This window comes from Rhamphochromis sp. 'chilingali' (genome assembly GCF_963969265.1).
Source record: "Rhamphochromis sp. 'chilingali' genome assembly, chromosome: 2".
Lineage (NCBI taxonomy): Eukaryota > Metazoa > Chordata > Actinopteri > Cichliformes > Cichlidae > Rhamphochromis > Rhamphochromis sp. 'chilingali'.
This window is the reverse complement of record NC_137930.1, coordinates 34,483,093-34,508,245: the sequence shown is the minus strand read 5'-3', so window position 1 is coordinate 34,508,245 and position 25,153 is coordinate 34,483,093. Positions and strand designations below refer to the sequence as shown.

General features: G+C 39.5%; 1 protein-coding gene across 3 annotated transcripts in view; it reads right to left on the bottom strand.

Moving 5' to 3' along the window:
- The window catches only part of stxbp1a (syntaxin binding protein 1a), a 38,927-nt gene extending 14,277 nt beyond the window's left edge, over positions 1-24,650 (bottom strand). For 2 of the 3 annotated variants that reach the window (XM_080876528.1, XM_080876527.1), the window contains exons 1-10: positions 24,539-24,649; positions 10,915-10,964; positions 5,842-5,923; positions 5,670-5,746; positions 4,577-4,655; positions 3,816-3,919; positions 1,077-1,225; positions 890-974; positions 290-420; positions 90-197 (exon numbers count right to left, since the gene is read on the bottom strand). In XM_080876528.1, coding sequence (XP_080732654.1) covers positions 90-197; positions 290-420; positions 890-974; positions 1,077-1,225; positions 3,816-3,919; positions 4,577-4,655; positions 5,670-5,746; positions 5,842-5,923; positions 10,915-10,964; positions 24,539-24,575 — 902 coding nt within the window. In that variant the 5' untranslated portion in view covers positions 24,576-24,649. Of the gene's footprint in view, positions 1-89; positions 198-289; positions 421-889; positions 975-1,076; positions 1,226-3,815; positions 3,920-4,576; positions 4,656-5,669; positions 5,747-5,841; positions 5,924-10,914; positions 10,965-24,538 lie in introns of all 3 variants that reach the window. The other variant, XM_080876526.1, reaches the window with a different exon arrangement.
- Positions 24,651-25,153: the final 503 nt, after the last annotated feature.

Below are 25,153 nucleotides of genomic sequence, written 5' to 3'. Positions count from 1 at the left end.
GTGACAAGAAGACAGTAACATATGAGAATTATTTAATTTGATATCAAAAGCCTGAGTGGAAAATAAAGAACAGAATGAAAAGTACTCACTGGGACACCTCGGCTATGTGTTTGTGTCTCAGGCTCACCCACAGGTCATCGTCTTCATGCAGAAGGACCTCTTTCTCACGTGAGTCTCCGATGCCGCTGGTCTCATATCTGGAGAAGAATCAACCAAACAGCAATGGCCAAATTGACAATAAAAGCAAATGATGCTCAAGTAAAATTTAAACAGCAGCGTTTGCTCATACTTGTAGACGTCATTTTCAATGGGCAGCAGGTCATAGCCCATAGCCTGAAAGGTGAGCTCGTGCAGGACAGGTGAGACGGGGTCAAATCCCCGATCCAGAATGATCAGCTGTGAGCGAGCCTTATCCGGACCCTACAGAGGGAGACGCACAACAATTAGATAATCATGCATCCGGTCTCGTGTAGAATTCAGCCGTGCAACTGCAACTGCATGCATGATTATTTTGCATTACACACAAGTTTTGTGTGTAAACCTTTATATTCAGCCATGTGTTTTAAAAGCTTCTTTGTCCATTAATTTAAAAAGATTATTCTTTTTGATACAGCTTGTAATAACAAAAACTCTACACATGAAGGTTTTAGTTCTACTTTTAAATCTTTCAGATTTTCAGAATGCACTTCTTAAAGGAGTAAAGCCTGGAGAGGATATTTTAGTGCAGTGGTTTTACTGATTACAGCAAACGGAGATCAAGTTAAGCTGTAACCTGATCTCATGGACAGCCCTGATACAGGTTAAAACAACGAGAATATGATGTGCTAAGTGAAAACAATAATAAGCAGGATATTTAAAGTGACAACATTTTGATTTCTCGTGAGCTCACCTCTCCCATGGTGGGGTCATCAGCCTTGTATGCATCAAGTTTGTCCTGAACCAGCTGGGCCAGGGTGGCGTTGTCCTTGTACTCCCTGTCAGACACGGGAAAGTGGGAGGGAAGATAAATAAAGGAAAACAAAGCATGACAGATGTAAAGACATTTTACGTTTTACAACCGCCCCCTGTTTGCTCACCCTCGGTATCTGACAGCAGGATACTCTTTCAGGGTGGCACAGAGCGTCGCCAGCTGCTCGGCCAGCCTCTCCATCACTGGGTTCTTCAGCTGGGTCTTATGAGGGCTGTAGAAACTGTGAAAGGCATCTGGATTGTCCAGAGAATACACCTGCACACACAAATACAAGGAAATGTCGTTTTTTTTCTTCAGCTAACTGTGCTGACATGAGTGTTTCTAGCTTCTTGAACTAATTTGTTTGATATACTTTTTCCTAATGTGCATAAGAAGATTTTTTTTTCCTTCACTCCTAAGTGTGTCTTTGCTTCCCTCTCGGGCGTCTCTCCCTCACAGTGATGATGTGTGCAAGAGAGAGAGAGAGCAGCGAGGAAAAGCACAGCTGTGTTTCTTCATGCTAAGCTTCTCCAGAAACAACTTCCTTGAGAAGCATTAAACTGAACTGCATTTCCAAGACAGAGAGGGAGAAAGGACCCAAGGCTTTTAACATCTGCGTGTGTGTTAATGCGTTTCAGCTGTTACACAAATCGACTGTTTGATCTCAGTTATCGCTTTCATGTTTTCTCCCTCTCTTTTTTCAGTCTCTACCATTTCATCCCCCTGCACTTTAATGTCTTCTCGACTCGATCTTCACCACATCATCCTACACCCTCTCTTTTGTCTTTTACTGTTCCATTATTTCACCTCCTCCCTCTGTCTCTTTTCGTTTCTATCCTCTTCCTCCTCTCTTTTCTCCTCTCCTGCATCACTACCACTCCCTTCTCCCAACCCATCTGTCCACAGTCACATGACCACACTCCTGCGCTGCAGAAGGGCCCCTGCCTCAGAACGGCCACCATTGGCTGCAGCCCACTGTGTGGATGTGAATCGCCCAATTGGGCAAGTCTGTGGGCGGGACTATGAGGCAGCATTTTTGCCTGAAGCAGAAAACCACTGACTCTGAATTAATCATAGTAGACAAGAGGGAAGCAAAGCATTGTGGGCCAAGAAGCATCTTTAGATTGTGAGAGCAAAGGACAGACAGAAAGAGAGAGATGCAGTAAATAGAGGGGTGGTTGCTGGAGGGAAAAATGGGGTAAAATGGTTGGAGAAAAGGATGGAGTAAATGCAAATGAGAGGGAAAAAGCAAAGATAAGAACGTGCACCTGACTTTAAAAAAAGAATCTAGAAAACAGAGAGAGGCAGAGAAGAAGACAAGATGGAGGCAAAGGGTGGGGAAGCAGGTGGGAGGGAGAGAAATCAGTGTGATAAATGTGAGTCTTTCTGGAACAGTCTGGCAGTAAACAGAGAGTCTGGTGAGTCAGCAGCTTTGTGCCGAGTCTCCACCTGAGTGCGTTTCTCTGTCCTCTCGCTCTGCCTCTCTTTAGCCATCCTTGACTCTTCCGACCAATAACCTCGCTGTTACTATTCCTGCCCACATCCTTTGCAGCATTTCTCTCCTCCCACCTGTCTTAATCGATCTCTGCAGCTGCTCTTGCTCAAGCTTTCCATCTCTGGATCTTTCTCCCTCTCCTTCTCTCTCTCTCTGTTGTCACTAACAGACAATAAAACTCAGCTGGGTTTCAGTCATTGTGTAGGAAAGTGTGCTGTGAAATAGCACAAGAAGGCATTAATGGCACAAATCTTGATCTAAATTGATCGTTTATAAAGCCATGCATGTGCATGATTTCTTATATTATAACCTTAGTCACTGCAGATTTCAGTCCCTTTTGAAAAGCCTGATTTCTAGTCCTACACGTAGGTGTTAATGGATGCAGAGTCCCAGAACCATCTCTATAAATGGTAAACAAAAAGATTCATTAGCTATGTTGGACCAAAACCACTGGCTCTGGCGTTTTAGGCAATAGTTAAGGACAATAATGCATATTTATGGACTTTGAGTGGAAGTTTTTGTTCTGCACAGTTCTAAGAGTTTGAAAATGCAGATGTGCTTTAAAAAGCTAAACTGCAATTAGACAGCAGGATTGGGGATTTCTTTTCTTTTGCCCATCACATGGACTTTGTTACCCGAACTGCATGCTCAGGTGTGGCTGGTCAGACTGCATGTTAAGTCTGACTTCATTAACCATTTTCATGTCAAAAATGCTCTTTTAAGTCCCAAAGGCATACAAGCACAGAAGATACAAGAAACCATCCAAACTGCTTCACGTCCAATAAACTGATGAGTTGACTGTTCTCCCGGGTGTTACAATAAAGCTTAACATCCAGGCATCCATTAAAGTATCTTAAGATAATATTTTGATGATGATGCCATCAACATTTTTAGGGTTAGTGAAGCTACATGATATATCATAATCTGCTACCTCATGGTTAGAACTATGGATAGGTTCATTTAAACACATCAGCATAGAGAAGATGTCGGAAGAGGGTTCTTAAAAGACCATTCAGGGACAAGCACAGAGAAATGCTGTCATATTGCCCCAAGAAGTAACCAGAAATGGACAAAGCTGCAACGTTTGAATTACTTGCTATGAAAAGCTCCTGATGAGCTGTCTGTATCCTTCAGAAGCAGAGAATGATGTCTTAATAGTTATTGATGCGATTGTGTCTATTCAAGACAAGAGGCTCCTCCAATGCAGGACACAGTTGAAGTTGAAATCAGGGTCATCATCATTTAACAAGTGGGCACAACTTTAATACTGATTATACGTATTGGTATGCAGAATCTTTTTGTAGAGATTAAACATGCTTTTCTGCATTTCATTATGCACCATCACCATGCAGGGCTGCACAGTATGTTTACCTGAGACTCGTAGGGCAAGAAGGCGATGTTGATCTCCGTCAGAGTCTTGACGACTTTGGAAGCCCGGCTCTTCACCAGCTCATTAAAGAGAGGATCGGGGCATGCTGGAAAATACCACATGATGCTTAGTTTCAGTCACATTCACAGACAAATACACTTAAACACCAGAGTTTGAATCGACCTATGATGTCTCTAAAAGATCATCTTTGACTAAACTTCTTCATATTACTTTGACAGAGTGCTTCAATGGAAGCTCGTCCTTCATTTAACATGATGCAGCTTTAGATTCTTCCACTATAAAGACACCTCTAAGGCCAAGGTGACTCTGTTAAAGGGAAACTGCAACATCGTAGCCACTCAGTCTCTTATTATGAAGCTGTAACCCCCTGTAATAGTGCAGGGATAAAGCATATTTAAAGAAAAATAACTACTTTTGTATAGTTCTACTTAATTTGTCTACAAAACACTTTAAATTAGGGGAATATTTGATTATTAGTACAAAAAGATCCTCTCTTACTTGACCTAATAAAACAGGTTCACATGTGTTTCAAAACAAGAAGACAATAGGTGACTATAAGAACTTTGAGGAAACTGTGGGATTAGACGTTGTAACAACATCAACATCAAATTTGTTTTCGTATCTATGAAAGAAAAAAATTACAACAATTAAAAAACCCCTCAACATCCAAAACAGTCTTGTTTAGCAGCATCAACACTATATCAAATAGAAGGTTGTCTGTAAAGTCCTTGTGTGTACTCACAGTCAGTGAAGAAAACATGGGCTGCCTTGTATTTAGATGAATGAGGGTCTTTGAAGTCTGCAATGACGGTGTGGACAGACTGAAGAGAGAGAAACAGGTTAAATGTGTTGCGATGAAAGTTCTGTATTTTAATCTTCAAGATAAGGTGAAGCAAGGATAATCCTTACAATATGTGCATTTTATAATGTGAGCTTCTCTGATCAATATTTTGGTAGCTAGTCAAGCTGCAAGTGTCAGTCTTTCCCTTTCAAACCATGAGCTGCGTTTACATTCTCCAGCGTCCCAGAGTCCGCACTGGCCTGGCCTTCCTGCCTTGGAGAACCCTACCACATGTTACATTTTGAATATTCACTTTCATTTTCCCAAACCATTTGTTAATTTGTGAAGTTATTTTAGTGTAAAAGTATAAGATTGAAATTCATGAATCTAAGGAGCGTGGAAAGAAAAGCGACTGGACTTTTTTATGTTTCTTGAAGACGTTTCAGCTCTCATCCGAGAAGCTTCTTCACTTCTAAGAGAAATGAATGATTTTTTTTTCTCCAAGAAAAATTCATCCATCTATCGCTGCTAAAGTATGCTGATTCTGATTCCAATTATCCCAGTCCGGGTTGCAGGGGCAGCAGTCTGCGCCAAGATGCCTACATCTCCCTCCACCAAGCCACCACCTCTAGTTCTTCCAAGGGAACATCAGCCAGGTAAGACTCACAATCTCTCCAGAATGTCCCAGAGCTGCTCTGGGCACTAATGCTTGGTATTCAGGAGCATCCTAATCAGATACCAGAACTACCTTAACTGACACCTTTCAGTTGAGGGATAACCGTTACTCTGAGTCCCTCCCTGATGACCAAGCTCTGCAGCCTCTCTCTCTCGTGGTCTGCAACATTCAACTTGAGGTATACTGTAAACTCTGTACAACTTTCAACAAATAAAGGAAATTTGGATGTAAAGATAGATCATGGAAACTAAGAAGCATGAGCGATCTTTCTTGACTAAGTCAACAGCTTAATATGGCAGCTTGTCTGATCTCTCTTCTAAAAGTGCATACCTGTTGACAGGGATGTGCCTCTATAGGTAAAAGAAGGAGTATCCCTACCTTCTCTGTGGGTGTAATCAGGTAAATAGCCTCCAGGCTCGGCAGTGGCTCTCGTCGTTTCATGATGTCCTCCACAACTACAGAAACAGGCACAGACATGTTAAAGAGTCGCAGGTACGAACAAAATAAGCCTCGCAGTTCAAAGAAATAGTTAAATGTGATGGGCTCTTACTGGTGATGCCCTCTGTCATGATGTCTGTCATCTTGCAGCAGGATGACAACATCCTCATGCTCAGCTGGTCCACAATCAGAGCCTGGCAACACACGAAGGCAGGAACTACTTTTTATTACTCTCATTACATGTAGCTGACAATAAAACAGTCTTATTCGAATAATCCCTTACAGACACTGTGCAGTGATGACTCAGGTTTATTCACATCCAGGCTTCAAGGTCTTTTGTGTGTCTTAGTTGTTCTGGCTTATTTAATGTGCACCACTGTGATGAAAAACATTTTCCATTTGCATATTTACGCATCAAGATATATATTGTGTATAGGTTTTGTATCCATTTGATATTTTATTGTCAGGTTCCTGGGTCTCCTGACCCAGCATGTTTAGTTCTTTGTGATTTTTGTATTATTGTACTTGTGTGAGTTATTCGATGGTTTCTACAGGGAGTGCAGAATTATTAGGCAAGTTGTATTTTTGAGGGATAATTTTATTATTGAACAACAACCATGTTCTCAATGAACCCAAAAAACTCATTAATATCAAAGCTGAATGTTTTTGGAAGTAGTTTTTAGTTTGTTTTTAGTTTTAGCTATTTTAGGGGGATATCTGTGTGTGCAGGTGACTATTACTGTGCATAATTATTAGGCAACTTAACAAAAAACAAATATATACCCATTTCAATTATTTATTTTTACCAGTGAAACCAATATAACATCTCCACATTCACAAATATACATTTCTGACATTCAAAAACAAAACAAAAACAAATCAGCGACCAATATAGCCACCTTTCTTTGCAAGGACACTCAAAAGCCTGCCATCCATGGATTCTGTCAGTGTTTTGATCTGTTCACCATCAACATTGCGTGCAGCAGCAACCACAGCCTCCCAGACACTGTTCAGAGAGGTGTACTGTTTTCCCTCCTTGTAAATGGTAAATGACCTGTATTTATATAGCGCTTTACTAGTCCCTAAGGACCCCAAAGCGCTTTACATATCCAGTCATCCACCCATTCACACACACATTCACACACTGGTGATGGCAAGCTACATTGTAGCCACAGCCACCCTGGGGCGCACTGACAGAGGCGAGGCTGCCGGACACTGGCGCCACCGGGCCCTCTGACCACCACCAGTAGGCAACGGGTGAAGTGTCTTGCCCAAGGACACAACGACCGAGACTGTCCAAGTCGGGGCTCAAACCGGCAACCTTCCAATTACAAGGCAAACTCCCAACTCTTGAGCCACGATCGCCCCATTTGATGATGGACCACAGGTTCTCAATGGGGTTCAGATCAGGTGAACAAGGAGGCCATGTCATTAGTTTTTCTTCTTTTATACCCTTTCTTGCCAGCCACGCTGTGGAGTACTTGGACGCGTGAGATGGAGCATTGTCCTGCATGAAAATCATGTTTTTCTTGAAGGATGCAGACTTCTTCCTGTACCACTGCTTGAAGAAGGTGTCTTCCAGAAACTGGCAGTAGGACTGGGAGTTGAGCTTGACTCCATCCTCAACCCAAAAAGGCCCCACAAGCTCATCTTTGATGATACCAGCCCAAACCAGTACTCCACCTCCACCTTGCTGGCGTCTGAGTGGGACTGGAGCTCTCTGCCCTTTACCAATCCAGCCACGGGCCCATCCATCTGGCCCATCAAGACTCACTCTCATTTCATCAGTCCATAAAACCTTAGAAAAACCAGTCTTGAGATATTTCTTGGCCCAGTCTTGACGTTTCAGCTTGTGTGTCTTGTTCAGTGGTGGTCGTCTTTCAGCCTTTCTTACCTTGGCCATGTCTCTGAGTATTGCACACCTTGTGCTTTTGGGCACTCCAGTGATGTTGCAGCTCTGAAATATGGCCAAACTGGTGGCAAGTGGCATCTTGGCAGCTGCACGCTTGACTTTTCTCAGTTCATGGGCAGTTATTTTGCGCCTTGGTTTTTCCACACGCTTCTTGCGACCCTGTTGACTATTTTGAATGAAACGCTTGATTGTTCGATGATCACGCTTCAGAAGCTTTGCAATTTTGAGACTGCTGCGTCCCTCTGCAAGATATCTCACTACTTTTGACTTTTCTGAGCCTGTCAAGTCCTTCTTTTGACCCATTTTGCCAAAGGAAAGGACGTTGCCTAATAATTATGCACACCTGATATAGGGTGTTGATGTCATTAGACCACACCCCTTCTCATTACAGAGATGCACATCATCTAATATGCTTAATTGGTAGTAGGCTTTCAAGCCTATACAGCTTGGAGTAAGACAACATGCATGGAGAGGATGATGTGGACAAAATACTAATTTGCCTAATAATTCTGCACTCCCTGTAGTTTCGATCCCTTGCCCTTCATGTTTCTCTGTGTCCCCTCTGTTCTGTGTCTGCATGTTTGAGTTCCCCTCTGTGTCTTTCGGTTCTTAGAGCTTCGGTTCTCCTCAGCTTTATGGTTTATGTCTGTGTTTCTTAGTTGCTGTCTCCACCGTGTCAAGTTCGCGTCTCTGTGTTATACTTCCTGTTTTACTTTGATGGTCCGTGTCTTATGTGAATGCGTCCTGCTTTGCTTGTCTCGTCAGTCCTGATTTCTCCCAGCCATGCCCTCCTTCTGTGTCTCATTCCCCTCATTACTTCCCAGTGTATTTAAACCTTTTGTTTCTCTGAGTCAGTGTTGTGTCGTCCCTCTTGCTGTGTGGAGCGCCCTGTGAGTTTTGGTTTGTTGTTTCCCAGTTTAGTTTATTTTGTATGCCCGTTTTTCTGTGACCAGCAAATAAAGCTGTGGTTTTGAGTTCATTCCTTGAGTCTTTGAGTCGTGCACTTTGAGTCCTCATCTCCTGCCTGCCACACGGCGTTTCATGACATTTATTATATTTTCTACTGTTGTCTTCTAATCTCTTTTTGGAAAACATCTAAAAAAGAACTATTGAAAATGTAATCTCCTGGGATGGTGAGAATCATTCCTTCCATTGGTCTGCCCAAAAGCCTCTGTTAAATGACTAATAAAGACCGATTCTAGAGACATTCAAATATTTGACTAATAGATTATTTGGCTGGGTATTTCTGCACAGTCTTTACTCAGACATGTTTAGCAAATGAGCAACATCTGAAATGGATCCATTTCATCCAATGAGCCAAAATAGTGCAGCTGCTCGAAAAGAACACATTTAGTTGTGTCTCCATCAAGAGTTGACGAAGAGTCTGGAAGGCCTCGTGGTATGGTAAATGCTGCTGCACGTCTTTTAACAGGTGTATGTATAAACACATCACTCCAGTTTTAGCAAATTTACACCAGCTCCCTGTAAAGTATCGTATTGATTTTAAGATTCTTTTACTTTTAAAGTTAAATAATATGGCACCCAGTTATTTAAACGAACTCCTCAACATGTATGACCCCAAAACAGCATTGAGATCGTCTAGCCAGATGCTCTTAGCACAACCAAGGTCTTGACTGAAGCGCAGAGGAGATCGGGCCTTCGCAGTAGCAGCACCCTGGAATAATCTGCCAGAGGAGATTCGTACTTCAGAGTCTATTCAGTCTTTTAAATCGCATCTTAAAACTCACTTTTTTACTTTGGCTTTTAATTCGAGTTCAGTATGAGTACCATCAGGTCTGTTTTATGTTTTTATTGTTAATTCATAGTCTTCTCATTTATCTGTATTTGTTTCTCTATTGTTTTCTCTTGTTTTTAACCGATTGTGAAGCACTTTGGTCAACACTGTTGTTTTTAAATGTGCTATACAAATACATTTTGAATAATCTATGACTATTAAACAGGATTAATGTTATTATTTTACACTAGGTAGCGAGGGCCAGTATTTTCTTTGTCTTTAGATTTTGTTAAAACCCAGTTACATCCAACACGTCTGTGCATGTAAGGCACGCAGTGGTTTTTGTTTTTCAATTTTTTTCCATTCCATCCTATTATTCATCCATTCATGAATAATATGTTTTTCTTGTCATAGGTGTTTGTCTGAGTAAAAAATGTAAAGCAATTATAAAAAGAAACAAACATTAACAAATAAATCTTCTACGGAGCCCCGCAGGGGACATGGGAGAAAAAAAAATTAGGGAGAAAAAAAAAATTAAGACGGACTTTTGTGAGATCTCGCAAAACAAACTCGGGATCTCGCAAAAGTTTTAGCCGCATTCTTCGGAGGCCGCCAGCTCGAAGCCGACCGGGAGGTCGAGGCACGATGTGCCGGGAAAGCGGTGTTCCTCCCGGCTGTAGTAGGTCTCGACCTCCCGTTAGCTTCGAGCTAGTGGCCGCCAGCTCGAATCCGACCGGGAGGTCGAGGCACGATGTGCCGGGAAAGCGGTGTTCCTCCCGGCTGTAGTAGGTCTCGACCTCCCGTTAGCTTCGAGCTAGTGGGTGTCAGATCTCCAAAAACGTCGGAGCATTTTTGCAAATATGTGATGTCTTGTAAACCGAGCAGGTATCTGACGTTTACACAACTACATTCACGCCTCAAAATATCTTAAAAGTGTATTTTGTGACCCAGAAAGAGTAATATTACAACTAAGTAGCTGCCGCCATTGTTGGAATTCAACTTTTGCGAGATCCCGAGTTTGTTTTGCGAGATCTCGCAAAAGCTTCCATGTCCCCTGCGGGGCTCCGTAATCTTCTAACCCCAAGACATTAACTTTACCTATAAGTTTAAGCTAAACAGTTCATTTACTGCACATTAGAAAAGCTGGAACAAGACACTGTTTGGCAAACCCTATATTTAGTCCCACAAATTTCACCAGTACATTTTTTTCTTTCTTTTACTGACTCAGGTCTAATTTTGAAACATAAGCTACAGATTCAGAGCAAAGTCCAGTTATGCTTCTTTGAAGAGAACTGCTCAATGACTATATTAGCACTTTTTTTAAAGTAATGAACAGGTACAACCCATTCCCAAAAAAAGGTTGAGACACTATGTAAAACAGAATTTATAAGAATAAAATAATATATTTATATTTTACTAAAAAGAATAGGTCCCGCTGGCAGTCAGTTCTACAGCCGGAGTCTAGATAAAAGCTTTCTAATCATCTTGTTTGTTGTATATCAGGGCCCTACACGTGACCCAGAGTGCTGTCCTCTCACCTTCCATTCTCCCTTCTTCTTCACCTTCTTGATAACATCGTTCATAATCTCTGTAAAAGAAAGAAAGAAAAAGAATCATCACAAATCAGATGGGCTCGTTATCTAAGCATTCACCCATCATCCTCTTATACTTATCTCTATGACCTGAGCAGAGATGTTTTAATTCATTTTGTAAGTAAAGAATACACAATCATACAAAGAAAACACAACACACACATTCATGTACCATTTCATCACAGCAAGCTAATATTCACCCTCGGATCAGACAGACTGATGACCTGTCCAGTGTGTGAGACTGCAAATATGTAAAACTCTTAACTAACAGACTTTGGAAAGCACTGACAATAAGGCAGTGAATCTGGAGGTGGCAGATTTAAAGATGCTACGATTATTGTTTGTCAGCGACAACGAGGAACAGGATTAGAAACAAGTACGTTAGATGGAGAGTTCTGTTTGAGCGGTTTGGATACAAAGTTAGAGAGGCAAGGTTGAGTTGGTTTGGACATGTGCAGAGAAATGATTGTCAACGGATGTTGAAGATGGAGATGCCAGGCAGGAGTAAAAGAGGAAGACCTGAGAGGAGGTTTGTGGATGAAGGAGGACAGAGGGTTGGTGTCATGTGGGAGGATGCTAGAGATAGGGTGAGATGGAGGCAGATGATGTGCTAATGTGACAACGAGCAGCTAAAAGAAGATAAAGACAAAGAAGAAGCCAACTCACAGACTTTGAAAAACAGTAATTTATTGAACAAAAGTCAGATTTATTGAAAGTTTTCTCGGAAGAGAGGATTTTTGTACCTTAATTATAATTCAACGGAAACTATTAATTTCTGAAGCAAACCCCCTACAGCCTGGCAGAAAGTGCATCTAGGAAAGGGGTGCACTGAAAGACGAACCAAGAGCATCATAATAATTCAAAATGTTGCATTATGATCATTTTATCTCACGTTTTTTGAATTATTAATCGCTGAAAGTTACATTCGATTAGCCACACAGCCTTTAGTGTGTATCTGCCCAAAGTTAACATGAGAGGGAGAAACGGCAAGAAACAAAATGTTTGTATTATGACAGTAAATCAATCCCAACTTTAAAAATAGACATTTTACTACTACACAACAATTTTTATGATTAATAGAAATTGTGTAGATTGGGTATGAGTGTCAAACTCTTACACCGTGAGAATCACTGGAGTAAAAATCAAGTCTAAAAACAGGAAGTTTGAGTAACTCTTGCCGTATGCTGGGATAGGCTCCAGCTCCCTGGCAACCCTGATAAGGATAAGCAGAAGACAATGGATGTATGGATGGTTAACTAAATTAAACTAAGCCTAAAATAACTGAACCCTGAACTGTTTGATTCTACTCATATGTATTTTAAAATCCAATAATGCTACTATTACAATAACACGCACCATGCATTCATGCCTCCAGTGAGGTTAGCCACCACAGATCTACATCAGTGAATGAATTCTCTCAATGATGAGTGTCTACAAAGACGAGGAAACCCAATAAAGGAAAGCCAGTATCCACTGTGAGGTTATGGCACGATGGCCCTGTTTGTGCCACAATACTGATATTGGCTTGATCAGTATGCCAACCATCTGCCAGCCGTATTAGGATAAATCCATTAAGGGTGAATTACTGTTGAACATCATGTTGGATCACAGTGCATATAAACCGCTAAGCCCTCCCGGCCCCAGCTAAAACCTGCGACCACACAGATACTGATGGATTACCACAGATTAAAAAGGGCCTGAGCAAAAAAAAAAGATGAGGGATGCAAGTGTTTGCTGCCTCGAAAACAATAAGCAGTATGCTCCTCAGAGTCAGATGATGACGCTTTTCAGACAATTGGAGAAATATGCCAGAAGTAGGATGGAAGCATAAAAATTGGAAACTAAAACCAATTATAGTATAAAAGAAATCTAGAATGCATGCAAATAAAGGTCGACTAAAAGTAAATAAGTTATCGTATGTACTATAGCTGAAGCAGACAGAGCTCAGCCTGAACCTCCTGTGAGTGAGACGAACTGTATCTGACCTCCAGTGGGACAGATGGTCTTAATATAGTAGAAATATTCTTGCTAAATGAGAGATTCCCCAACTCAGCTTCAGTCTATTTCCAGCATTTCCTTTGTCCTGTTCTGTTAGCTGCTACGTCAGCCAAGAAGCACTGTGAGTACAAACTACAACCTAAAAAACCTTAAAAAACCTGTGACTTTTACACAGCTGGGGAACCGGGGCTGTCACTGTGCTGACTAATTGCTGTAAAACACTCCAAGTAACAGCTGCAAAATTAAAGCAGGCTCCTTTTCATTCCTGAAAAGTTGACTTGTGTTTCATCCAGCAGCGGCTCCAGGCCACAGGATGAGACACTTCAGAAAACAAAGCAGGACTGAGGATATCCGTGACTCGTCCTCCCTTTTCCTCTGCTAATCTGTTTCCTCTTTTTCCTCTGATAAATGAGCTCAGATAAAAGCAGCTCCAATTATTAAGATAAATTGAATTTTTAACTGTTCTTCGTTTTCTTCCAGGGTCTAAATTCTTTAGTCCATCGATCTCTTAAACATTAATGTCGATTCACAACAAAAGCTTTACTTCAGCTCGATGCTTTAACATTACACTTTCCATATGAACATCTCTTCCTTAGATGCGTCTCAAACCTCGTTGCTGCCATTTCTTAGAAGCCCCCATTGAACCCTTTTTTGGGAGCCCTAAATTTCATTCCTGGCATTTTCCCAATTACTGTCATTGCTTTTGAAGGTAACGTTTTAATATTTATCCAGTTGAATTTAGGTTTGTAAAGGTGAAAAGGTTTGAATATGTTTGCAAGCAGAATGTTAGATTAACATTAACTGCAAGGCAGTATATTGATGACATTATGATTGGAGGTTGAGCCCCCTAAAGGTTTAAAGTAATCTCCCCTGGAAGCCCTTCAAGTCCAGTATGGAGGTAGAAGAGTTATAATAAAAGAACTGAACTGAATTACTAAGGGGTTAACAATCCATAGAGGCCAATGTATTTTTGTTACCGAACTATAAACATGCTTTTTAATGCTGAGAAACTGAACATTTTAACATGGGGCTCTATGGATCCAGCACAAGTCACCTCAGTACAACAGTGTCTGTACTATCAAATCAACATCTCTGTGGTTCTACTCAGTGAAATATAGAGCTGAAAATCAAGTACACAACTTTTTCTGGATTATGTTCTGTTAAAAATGATTATAATGTTGATAGATACTAAACAACAAATACACTAATTCAATTTATCTTCTCTTCTGTTAGCTTCAGTTTTGGTTCATTTTTTTTTTCAGTTAAAAGGATGACTAATGGGATTATCCTTCATAAGGTTGAGTGAACTGACCCAGGCAGTCAATAAAATAGAGAAGTTAACTTGATAGTGAATGGACTGCACTCTTTTCTAACTGAAGACTGAAAATAAGTTGGGGGGAGGCGTGACTGTGGATTCTTCCTTTCTGACCTCCTGATAAAGGCACAACAGGAACACACCGGTCAGAAAGAAGGGAAGGGACCTGAACAAACACAAGCAGCAGCTGTGTCAACCAAACATGCACAGAAACACATACACACACATCTCATCTCATATCCAGTTAAACAGGATACAATATAATCACGTCAGAGCAGGGACGAAAGTTCACAATTTCTTTGTCAAACTACTCAAATATAAATGAGACTATGAAGACTTTATTAAATATACAGTTAAGACATAAAACTAAAAAGACTACTAAAATATTACATCTTCAGCACCTCAGCAGACACTTGTTTATCTCATCAGGTTGCAAGTTTTTAAGAGTTGTGGCATTTTCTTGCTCTCCTACGTCATTAACAGGATTCAAACCCCCCAAAATCTTCTGCTTTTCCGGTAAAGGCTCAGTTATCTTTTGTTTATATTATTAAGCACCCTTGTGGATCAAATGTAGTTTTGCAAATTATCATAATTTGTTTCTAATATTTTTGTAATCTTCAGAAATGATTGTAATCTTTTATAGAAATCACTTTTAAATGCTTAATATGCGTATTTTGTTTTTATTTTTTTGCCTTTGTGTTATGTTTTCCACAGTTTTGATCAACACCTGCTGCATTTATATTAGCTATGCACACAAACTGACTTCACTCCTCACTCTGTCTTTAATAAGCAAATTTTATAGAGACCACCGCTGGATATACTGTTGCTTATTTACACGTACACAGTTTCATTTTTAGACTGAACTAAAATCACTTTCACTTTTCTGATTGGTTGCCTCTCACAAACAGAAGGGTTAACAATTAACTATAAGAAATATGTGTTTCTTATAGTTAATTGCTTGATGGGGGGGGGGGGGGGGGGGGGTTCTTGAGGTTTTGGAGGCTAAAGGAAAAAAGTAAATTTTTGTTTCTTAAATCTTGAAATTAAAACAAAAAAGTAACAATTTCAACACCTTTTTCAGTAGAAAAAAACTGAAGTAGAACAAAGAAGAAGAAAATTAAAAACAAAAAAAATTCTAATGGAGCCATCTGATTGTTGAGGTTTTCTCTCCATTATTATTTATTTATAGATACATAGATAGATAGATGGGTGTGTGTAGATGGGTGTGTGTGTGTGTGTGTGTGTGTGTGTGTGTGTGTGTGTGTGTGTGTGTGTGTGTGTGTGTGTGTGTGTGCGTGCGCGCGCACTTGAGTACCTAGATCCTGAAGCCTGGTTTTGGCTCAGTGGGATTAGTTGTTTGTATTCTGACCTAATTTATAATTGTGTTTAGATGTTTAACATGTACAAAATAAGGGAAAGCATACGTCTTCTCTATAAACCCAGACAAACTGAACACAGTTAGCCATATCAAGGAGCAGTACTATGAGCAATGATATTGCCATTGTGTTGATGTACTCTCCAATCCCCTAAGCCTCGACTTGGGCTGACAGTTTCTCCCTTTGCCTCGTGGTTCTCCCCCCTTCAGGGACTTTCACCTATGAGTACATGACCCATTTTTTTTCTCTGGATCTCAGCTTCACAGCAGCATCATTCCCGAGGGAATGTGACACGCTTGATCTTAAAGAGACACGCAGACAAATCAGCACGACTCACACTGAAATGCAAGCAAAGCCTTCACCACAACCCAAACACACAAAAGAAAAAATGAAACAGAGCTTCATGGTCAGAGTCTCACCATGTCATAGGTTTTGTATTTTTAAAAATCAAAGAGTTTTTGTTTGTACATACACTTCAATAGATTACATTAACCAAAAGATTAAAATAACTCAATATTAATAAAAAAAATAGCTTTTCAATGAGGCTAAATGGTTTCTATGTTCCATCTCTTCCGTACACCTTAAGCACCGATATTAACCAGATTTAACAAAACCTAAAAACACTCCATGAGATAACTATTATCTGTAAATGGAAGGAGCTATCCTTCCATTTACAGCCTCTTCAGATTCATCTGCAGTTACGTAACACCCTAAACTAGCCCCAGCCGGCACAAAATGGCTGTAAGGAAAGCAGAAGAAGAGGATTTATGACCTTCAGTGGATAGCAAGTCAGAGGTCAGAGGTCAGGAGTGCAGTTCACTGGAGCAAAATGGGGAAAAAAAAGAAGGAATGCAGGAGAAAAAAATGAAACAAAAACACAAAGATACTCGAGTGGAGGTCCACTGAGAAATCTCCAGAAATCCCCCCGCCACAAATGCTATCTCGGTGGACTGATCTCTAAAGACGTGTGTGGGCATTGATTCACTCTCATGTAGTCTACACACGTGCACCTCAAAGAGTTGTCTGTCACCTCTGTTCCCCTGACAGGAGGAGTGTCTTTGTGGGAAACTCAGCTAAAAGTTACTAATGCAGTAACAAGAACATGAAAGAACATACAAAGAACTCTTCACTGATACCCCGAATTCCTTCTCTGCACTGACGCTATTATAAGCATTGTAAGCTAGCTGCTGTGCAGCTTCCAGAAATCAAATGCAGCTCTAAGCTGATACTGTCATGGTCCTGCGACCATGACTCAGTGACTTTGTGTTTGTGTTCCTTATTGTTGTTATTCTCTTTATTATTCTTGGGCTGTTTTGGGATGGTTTGTGTTTTGGGATTTTAGATACTGGGTTTTGGGTTTGTGCTCCCTCTATTGGTCCCTGGTGTTAGTGTTCCCCTGTCTCGTCAGGTTAATCAGGTCCAGCTGTGTCTCCCACCTGTGTGTGATTTCCCAGTGTCTCTTTGTGTACTTATAGTGTGTGATTTCCTCTGCTCCTCGTCGCGTCGTCTGTGTTCATACCTGGTGTAATCCCCTGCATGCTCTCCCTGCTGTTCTCCCTTCATGCTCAGGTTTGCTATTTCTTTGTGTAGTTTCTCCCAGTTAGTTCATCCTTAGTTCTGTTTTGCCATCTCCACTTTATGTTCAGTATTGTCAATAAATCACCTTCACATCTGAGTAAGTGCTGCATCTGAGTCCTCCTTTCCACTCTTCACACGGCCGCCGCCCCGGACCGTGACAGATACCTTGATCAAGGGCAAATGCACAAAACGCCACATCTGCAAAGATGTGGCATCAAATTTTTATCAGGCACTGCAGGTCAGCGAAAACCAGCTGTCCAACCAATGAATGGAATAAATGGAAAGATCGGAAAGGAAACACTACACACCTTTAATGAGAATCTGATATTACTAAACTGCTTTTGTGCAAACACACAGTGCTGACCTACTTAAGCCAGCATTTTTTCCAGTGCAGAAAAAGCAGCAGCTCTTTGTTTTCACGATCCTATAGAAAGAAAAAAAAAAAAGCGTGACAAGCCCTAAGAGAACATCTCATACTGATTTTATTAGACTAAGCTAATCATGTCTTACCCGTACAATGTTAAAATGATCATTTTGTTATACAACATGTCAACACATACTTGGTTTTGTATTTTTATCATATTCCCCCTCTATTCTGTTCCTAAAAAATGAAACTGATGTCTCGTCCCTAATACAGCATCATCATTTCTATTATTGGATATTATATCAGCCTTTATTACTATAAATCTGTGGTTGAAATAACTGTTTTGCAATAATTTTCTCTTTTTGCATTTCCTTTCCTTTAGTCCAAGTTCAGTCAGTACAAGACTGTGGCAGGTTTAATTTGCTTTACATTAACTTATTGTATTTGAATCATAATTAAAGTTTAGGAAAATCAGCTTGAATAAAACAATATGATTTCTCTATTTTAATGTTTAACGTATTTTAACTTCTTTTTTTTTTGCCATGATCAAATAGCCATAGTTAAAATGTGTCTGTTTCTCTGGGAAATTGTGAGATTTTTCTCTTGACCCATTTTGTGACTTCGTGCAACATTAATAATATTTAACCTAATTTCATCCAACCTTTGTCACAAGATATTAATTCTAGTTCTATTGCAGAAACACAAGTGCAAAAATTTAAGAGAGTAACAAGCAAGACAAATTAGGTTTCCTGCACTCACCAGAGAGAGAGCTAAGAAGATGGTATATATATATATATATATATATATATATATATATATATATATATATATATATATATACACATATACACAATTTTTTTTAATCCTCCTACAGTTAATTTAACAAATTGACAAATTATCATGAAGCCATGCCATCTATATTTCTTGTTTTTGTTTACATCGCTGGAAGAGGAGAGCATCCAGGCTCTGGTGCTGTGGCGATCTTCCATAAGAAGATATTTCTGTAACGTGGTGTTAAATATGTCTCCACTGTACGTGTGTATATGCATGTAAGAAAAGGACTGAGTGCTGCCGAGAAGAGTGGGAGGTAGAGGATGTCTGCCAGCTCTGACACAGCACTCATCCTCAGCAAAAGAGAACGGAATTCATTAAGATTAAGAGCCACTGTGACCCTGCATTACACAGCTCTATTTCAGCCAGCTCTTCATGCTCTATTACTGCAGTGACATGACATTTCAGAGTGTGTGTGTGTGTGTGTGTGTGTGTGTGTGTGTGTGTGTGTGTGTGTGTGTGTGTGTGTGTGTGTGTGTGTGTGTGTGTTTTACAGACGCCCAGGGGCTGCAGGCACTGCGTCAGACTGGATCCAGACGTGTGTGTGTGATGCTGTGGCTCAGTGATGCTTCCAGGCGCGTGTGTGCAAATATGTGCATAAAAGTCCTTTTCTATTTCACCTTCCTCCTTCCTTTTATTCACACTACCCCAAACAGAGAAGAGTAAATACAACATGCTTCCAGAAACTTCCAAGGAAGAGTGAACTGACTCTGTTTGACATTTTGGGATGTGAGTATATTCGAACTGGAGACAAAACACTTCCTAGCTTTGCTTTGAAGTCTTTTAGCTCTCCATCACACCATTTCTGAACATATAGCTGGCGCAAAATTGATGTAACACAACTGATAAACATCAGCCACTGCCATCAGCATTGTCAACCTGGCATTATAATACATCTGTGCATCCCTACAGCACGCAGCCTCTTGAGTTACTTTTTAGTTTGTCTTAAAAAATAAAAGGCAACATCAGGGCTCATTTTTGTATCCATTTTGCACCCAGTGGAGCAACAAATTTTAGTACCGTTTCATTTCATTGAGCACAAACAGACGGAAGAAGTGACAAGTGAATGTTTTGAGTGGTAAAAGCAAGCAAACTGGCGAAACGTATATCAAAAATGGTTGCCTGGCTTGCTAATTACTTGATAAAATCTCACCAAAAACTACATTTTTTGATCAAAAACCAAAAACCATTTTGAGTTGTCACACCACTGAGCAGCACAATTTTATATCTTCTGACAATAAACAACCTGATAGCTAAAAAAAAAACTGCAGGGTCACCATTGTGACACACTGGAGGAGATCCTTGAAATGATCTAATAAGAGCAGCAGCAGCCCTGAAAACAGTCTGAAGGCAGACAAGAAGACTACTTTAAAAGGGAGTGTGGTTACCACAGACATAATAGAAAGATACTGAAGTAGCAAGTTTCATTAATTATCAAATTATTATTATTAAATCCTTTTTTTTTTAAATGAGACAGCCACATGATAAATATCACATAATCACAAATTAAGAAAATGTGTGCATAACTAGTTGCAGACAAAGAACCTGTTAAAATATTCCAGTTAAATCCAAAATTGTAACTTTGTAATCTTTTTGTAGCTCGTTCTATTCATATCCAGTTAAGTATTTGAATACAGTTTTTCAAAAATCAGTCTGAACAAGACGTACAGTTAATGCTGAAGCGTCCTGACATTGTAAGTCCTGTGTTTAAATCAAAGGCTCAGATGTAGGCAGGCAATCTTTGCAGCAGAGGCTTGTAAATAAACATCATAAAATGCTGCTCTCTTCAGTTCGCTGAGGAGTACCACCCCACTTTTTCATATTAGATGCAATAGTGAGCAGATACAGAAGCATGCATATGACCAATGTCACCACAGTCAAGCACAGACTGAATTGTGGATTATACACCGATCTATTTGTATTTATTTCTATAAAAATATCCAATCTTTGGCATCAGTTTTCTTGAAAGGTGTTCCACATGATTTTTCAAAGTGAGTCTAGCTTCCAGACACAGTTCCAGAAGACTTGAGGTCTTATGCTACCTCAGTGTGCCACTTTCTCTTTTAAGGAGGCTGTCGCATTAATTAAACCTGAAATGGCTGCATGGCGATGACGAGTATGTATGCTGGTGCCAGTCAAACAAAGTGGTTCACAAACGTTTTCTGGTGCATGGTACTTCAGAAGGAAAAAGAAGTTTACATCACACATCCCGGAGATTTTATCCATTATAAACAATAAAAAATGTCTAATTTTGCTTTTGAAAGACTTTTCCGGTTCACATGTCAATATATTCCTAGTCAAGATACTGACCCCATATTGCTCCCATCCATCAGAGTGTGTGTGCGTGCCTGACAATGTTAGAAAAAGACCTGTATGAATTTGTATGTGCAACTGGGTGAATGGGACATATATTAGAAAAGGCACTGTATAGGTAACGTTTAACGTATTAGCTGCTAAAACTTTTGATCACTTTCCCTAACAAACTAAATCATTCAACTTCCCTTTTCATTTTTCACCTGGTTGTCTGTGTGCCACCTCTGGGGCCAGCCCCGCAGTTTGAAAACCACTGATTTAATAACTCTCCACATGCTTTACAAGCCAACTTTGAGCACAAATGCACAGGTAATGAGAGGTGAATAAATAATTGTAAAGCTGTCTATGGTTACAGAAATATTTCAAAATTAACTGGATTTAAAGGATTTAAACAGTCGTCTGGTGATGTAAATTGATTCCAAGGTCAGTTTCTCAGTATATTATGGTATTTATCATGTTACACAATAACATATAAAGTACAGCTATGAAGCATTTTAGCATCTGCTTGAATGACTGAATGAAAGGCGGAACATTATTTGTCTGGGTCAGCAGGTTTTCCTTGAAAACCTTCAAAACATAATAAAACCCACTGCATCTGACCCCATAGACATCACCATAAAGTATATAGCTCAAATACAGAACACCGCCTCGCTCTAAACACTGCGTTCCTTCAGTTTGAGCAGCTCATCTCTTTCTAAATGACTCAGGTCACTGCTGACTGATGAGGTCCTCGTCACTCAGCCTTATTCTCCTTCTGCTGCTCTCTGGCACTGATGTTCATATACAGCCATGAAACGGGGAGGGTGAAGCTCAGCTTGCTGCCCATCCCCCCCCCTCCCTTCATTCTGGCTGCTACATCAATTGCTGCAGAGAGAGAGAGAACGACAGAGAGCCCGCGATGGTGTCACCCTCCCTCTTTCACTCTCTGCCCCCACCAATCACAGCCCTCGCTTCACCTTAGCCAAACGTAGAGCAGGTGTTGCCTCCCTGCGTCCTTGTCTTTACTGGGAAACATGCACGCAGTGTTTACATTGCTCAGGAAAAAGATGATTCACTCGGCCTGCCTTCAGCTTTTCACAAACTGGGTTATGCAATAGCCAGTTACAGTGTTTAAATAATTAAAGAATGTAAAACACGCGCAGATAATTGGCATATGAAGCTGCATTGTGTAATGTAGTAGGGCGTGCAGATGATATCATTTCTATCAAAACTCAGTCTTCTGGCCTTGTATTAAAAAAAATGTAGACTAACTTACAAAAATGCAGGTCTGGGCTGAGCTCAGCCACAGTGCAAACATCAGGCTCAGAATACTTTTTATAATTTAATACTGTACTCTTGGATTCAAAGTAGATGTGAAGTTACTGATGATCGAGGCTCCTCTTTGTGACAATGCACAAATCCTTTCACTTCATGTCAAAGAACAGAAAAATATACTAATATATATATATATACACTAATATATATATATATATATTAGTGTATATATATATATATATATATACACTAATATATATATATATATATATATATTAGTGTATATATATATATATATATATATATATATATATATATATATATATATATATATATATATACTATATATATATATATATATATATATATATATATATATATATATATATATATATATATACACTATATATATATATATATATATATATATATATATATATATATATATATATTAGTGTATATATATATATATATATATATATATATATATATATATATATATATATATATATATATATATATATATATATATATACACTAATATATATATATATATATTAGTGTATATATATATATATATATACACTAATATATATATATATATATATATATATATATATATACACTAATATATATATATATATATATACACTAATATATATATATATATATATATATATATATATATATATATTAGTGTATATATATATATATATATATACACTAATATATATATATATATATTAGTGTATATATATATATATATATATACACTAATATATATATATATATATATATATATATATACACTAATATATATATATATATATATTAGTGTATATATATATATATATATACACTAATATATATATATATATATACACTAATATATATATATATATATATATATATATATATATATATATATATATATATATATATATATATACACTAATATATATATATATATTAGTGTATATATATATATATTAGTGTATATATATATATATATATATATATATATATATATATATATATATATATATATATATATATATATATATATATAGAGAGAGAGAGAGAGAGAGAGAGAGAGAGAGAGAGAGAGAGTGTTTAATGGGATGGGGTGGGTGTGAGCCAGAATTCTGCAGCAGCACCAGTGAGGCAAATATACCTTAGAGCACAGCTGGGTGTAGCTTAAGAATTTTCAGATTCCAGCAATGTCATGACCAGAAAGTGACACATTAGCTCCTGGTACAGAGCAACTGTGTGGATTTGTATTAGTGAAATGTGACACCGAATCAATACTATGAACAACAGACGCCAAATGAAGCAAATCCTGCAGCCGGGGTAGGGCACGGTACCAAAAAAAAGAGGAGAGAGAGAGAATGAGCAGCTTGGTGTAAGAATTTAGGGACGAACTGGATACATGGCTTCACATTAAGACATCTCTATCAGGTTTTATGGGCTCGTTCCTGAGCCTTTCGACGACCACTAACACTTGCACCCAGTTGAACCTCCTGCGCCTCCACCATAGTCAGGCCTGTTTCATCACAGCACACCTACCGCTAGAGCACCAGCCCAAATGTAATGAGCCGAAATGACACAATCGGATACTGAACCTTGAGTTAACAGTGTCCTAATGATGCAGGGTTACACAGACTGCCGGTGCCGCACCGACTCTACTCAAAGGGCACGATGACTAAAAGCCGTCCGCGGAAAAATATACAAAAAATGCGGAATTTCTTGCGCAGCGCCAGTTTTAAGGCAACTTTCACGACTCTGGTGCACTCCGCCATTAACGTGAAGCGGAGCATAGGTGGTGCTCTCCGGCTGAGAAAGGGTGTTTTACGCAGCTGAATTATGCTCCATCGGATGGGGTGAGGCACTGCTGCAGTCGGGGAATCCCACGGATCGAGACCGCTAATCTTCATTCATTTTGCAATAAACAGCATCGCATTACATTGTGTTGGCTATTATTAGCTCGCCAGCGTGTGAACAGTACGTGCATCCTGCATGTTGTGGCACAATATTCAGGCAGAAACAGATCGGGATGCAGCTCACAGGCAGAGGCAGATTAGTCCTTAAATAAACGTAAATTGTGTCTAAAAGGGGCGCACACGGGCTTCATTACTCTGTGGCTTCTCATCCCACCGGAGGAGGATGCCAACATCTTCTATTAGTGGGCTAATCATCGCTTGTCAACAGCGTTTTATACGCTCTGTCGCTTGAAATGCAATTGCGCATCCGCGCCGCAGGAGACCAACGAGACGGAGCAGCCTCTGCAGGGCATCCAGTGCTTCCTCACTACACCTCTGCGGTTTACATCGGGATACAATGGAACATCACCTTCACCGTTATCATCGTCACCACTCAGATGCACTAGCAGCCACCCGCATCCTGTCCCCCCCGCTCCCCGGCCCTTTTCTTTTTAAATATATACTCGCTCTCTGGCATATACACAGCTGAATCGGGGTGCAGCAAGACCATATCCCGCACAAATTCTGAGCACCATAAATTAGGAGGAAAAAAAAGTCTTACTTTCGCCGACCACCGCCTTTAATCCGATAGGTGCCATGATGCTGCCTCTGAGTGCTGGACCGACTGATTACCCTCTGCTTACTCTCTCTCCTCCTCCTCCTCCTCCTCCTCTCTGATCGTGTCACACCGCTGCGGAGGAGCCTCCACTTGGAAACGTCACTGCGTATCCTTCCGCATCATCCACACTGGTGATGTGCGGACGTTTGGCTACAGCTGTGTGTATTAGCTCAAACTAATTCCTACTAAAGACATTTATTTGTTAAGCCTTACCCGCTCATTTGTCCAAATAGAATTTAAAGATTCCTGCAAAATACCCTTGTTTTTCACAGAACCTGAAATAAATACATGATAAGAAAATAAAGTAACCCTTCATTTTTAAACAAGTTTTAATGCATATAACCTTAAGCAGATGGCACAATAATAGATTCATAGTTTTATATACATAATAATATAGTGAATCATTACATTTATACAGGAAGACAGTGATGTGCAAAAGTCTTGTGTCATTGATTTAGTGAAATGTGCAAACATAAATGGTAGTATAGTATAAGACAAAAACACAGTATACACAATTCTAACAAGCTTGAAAGTCAATATTTGCTATGACCTTGCAAC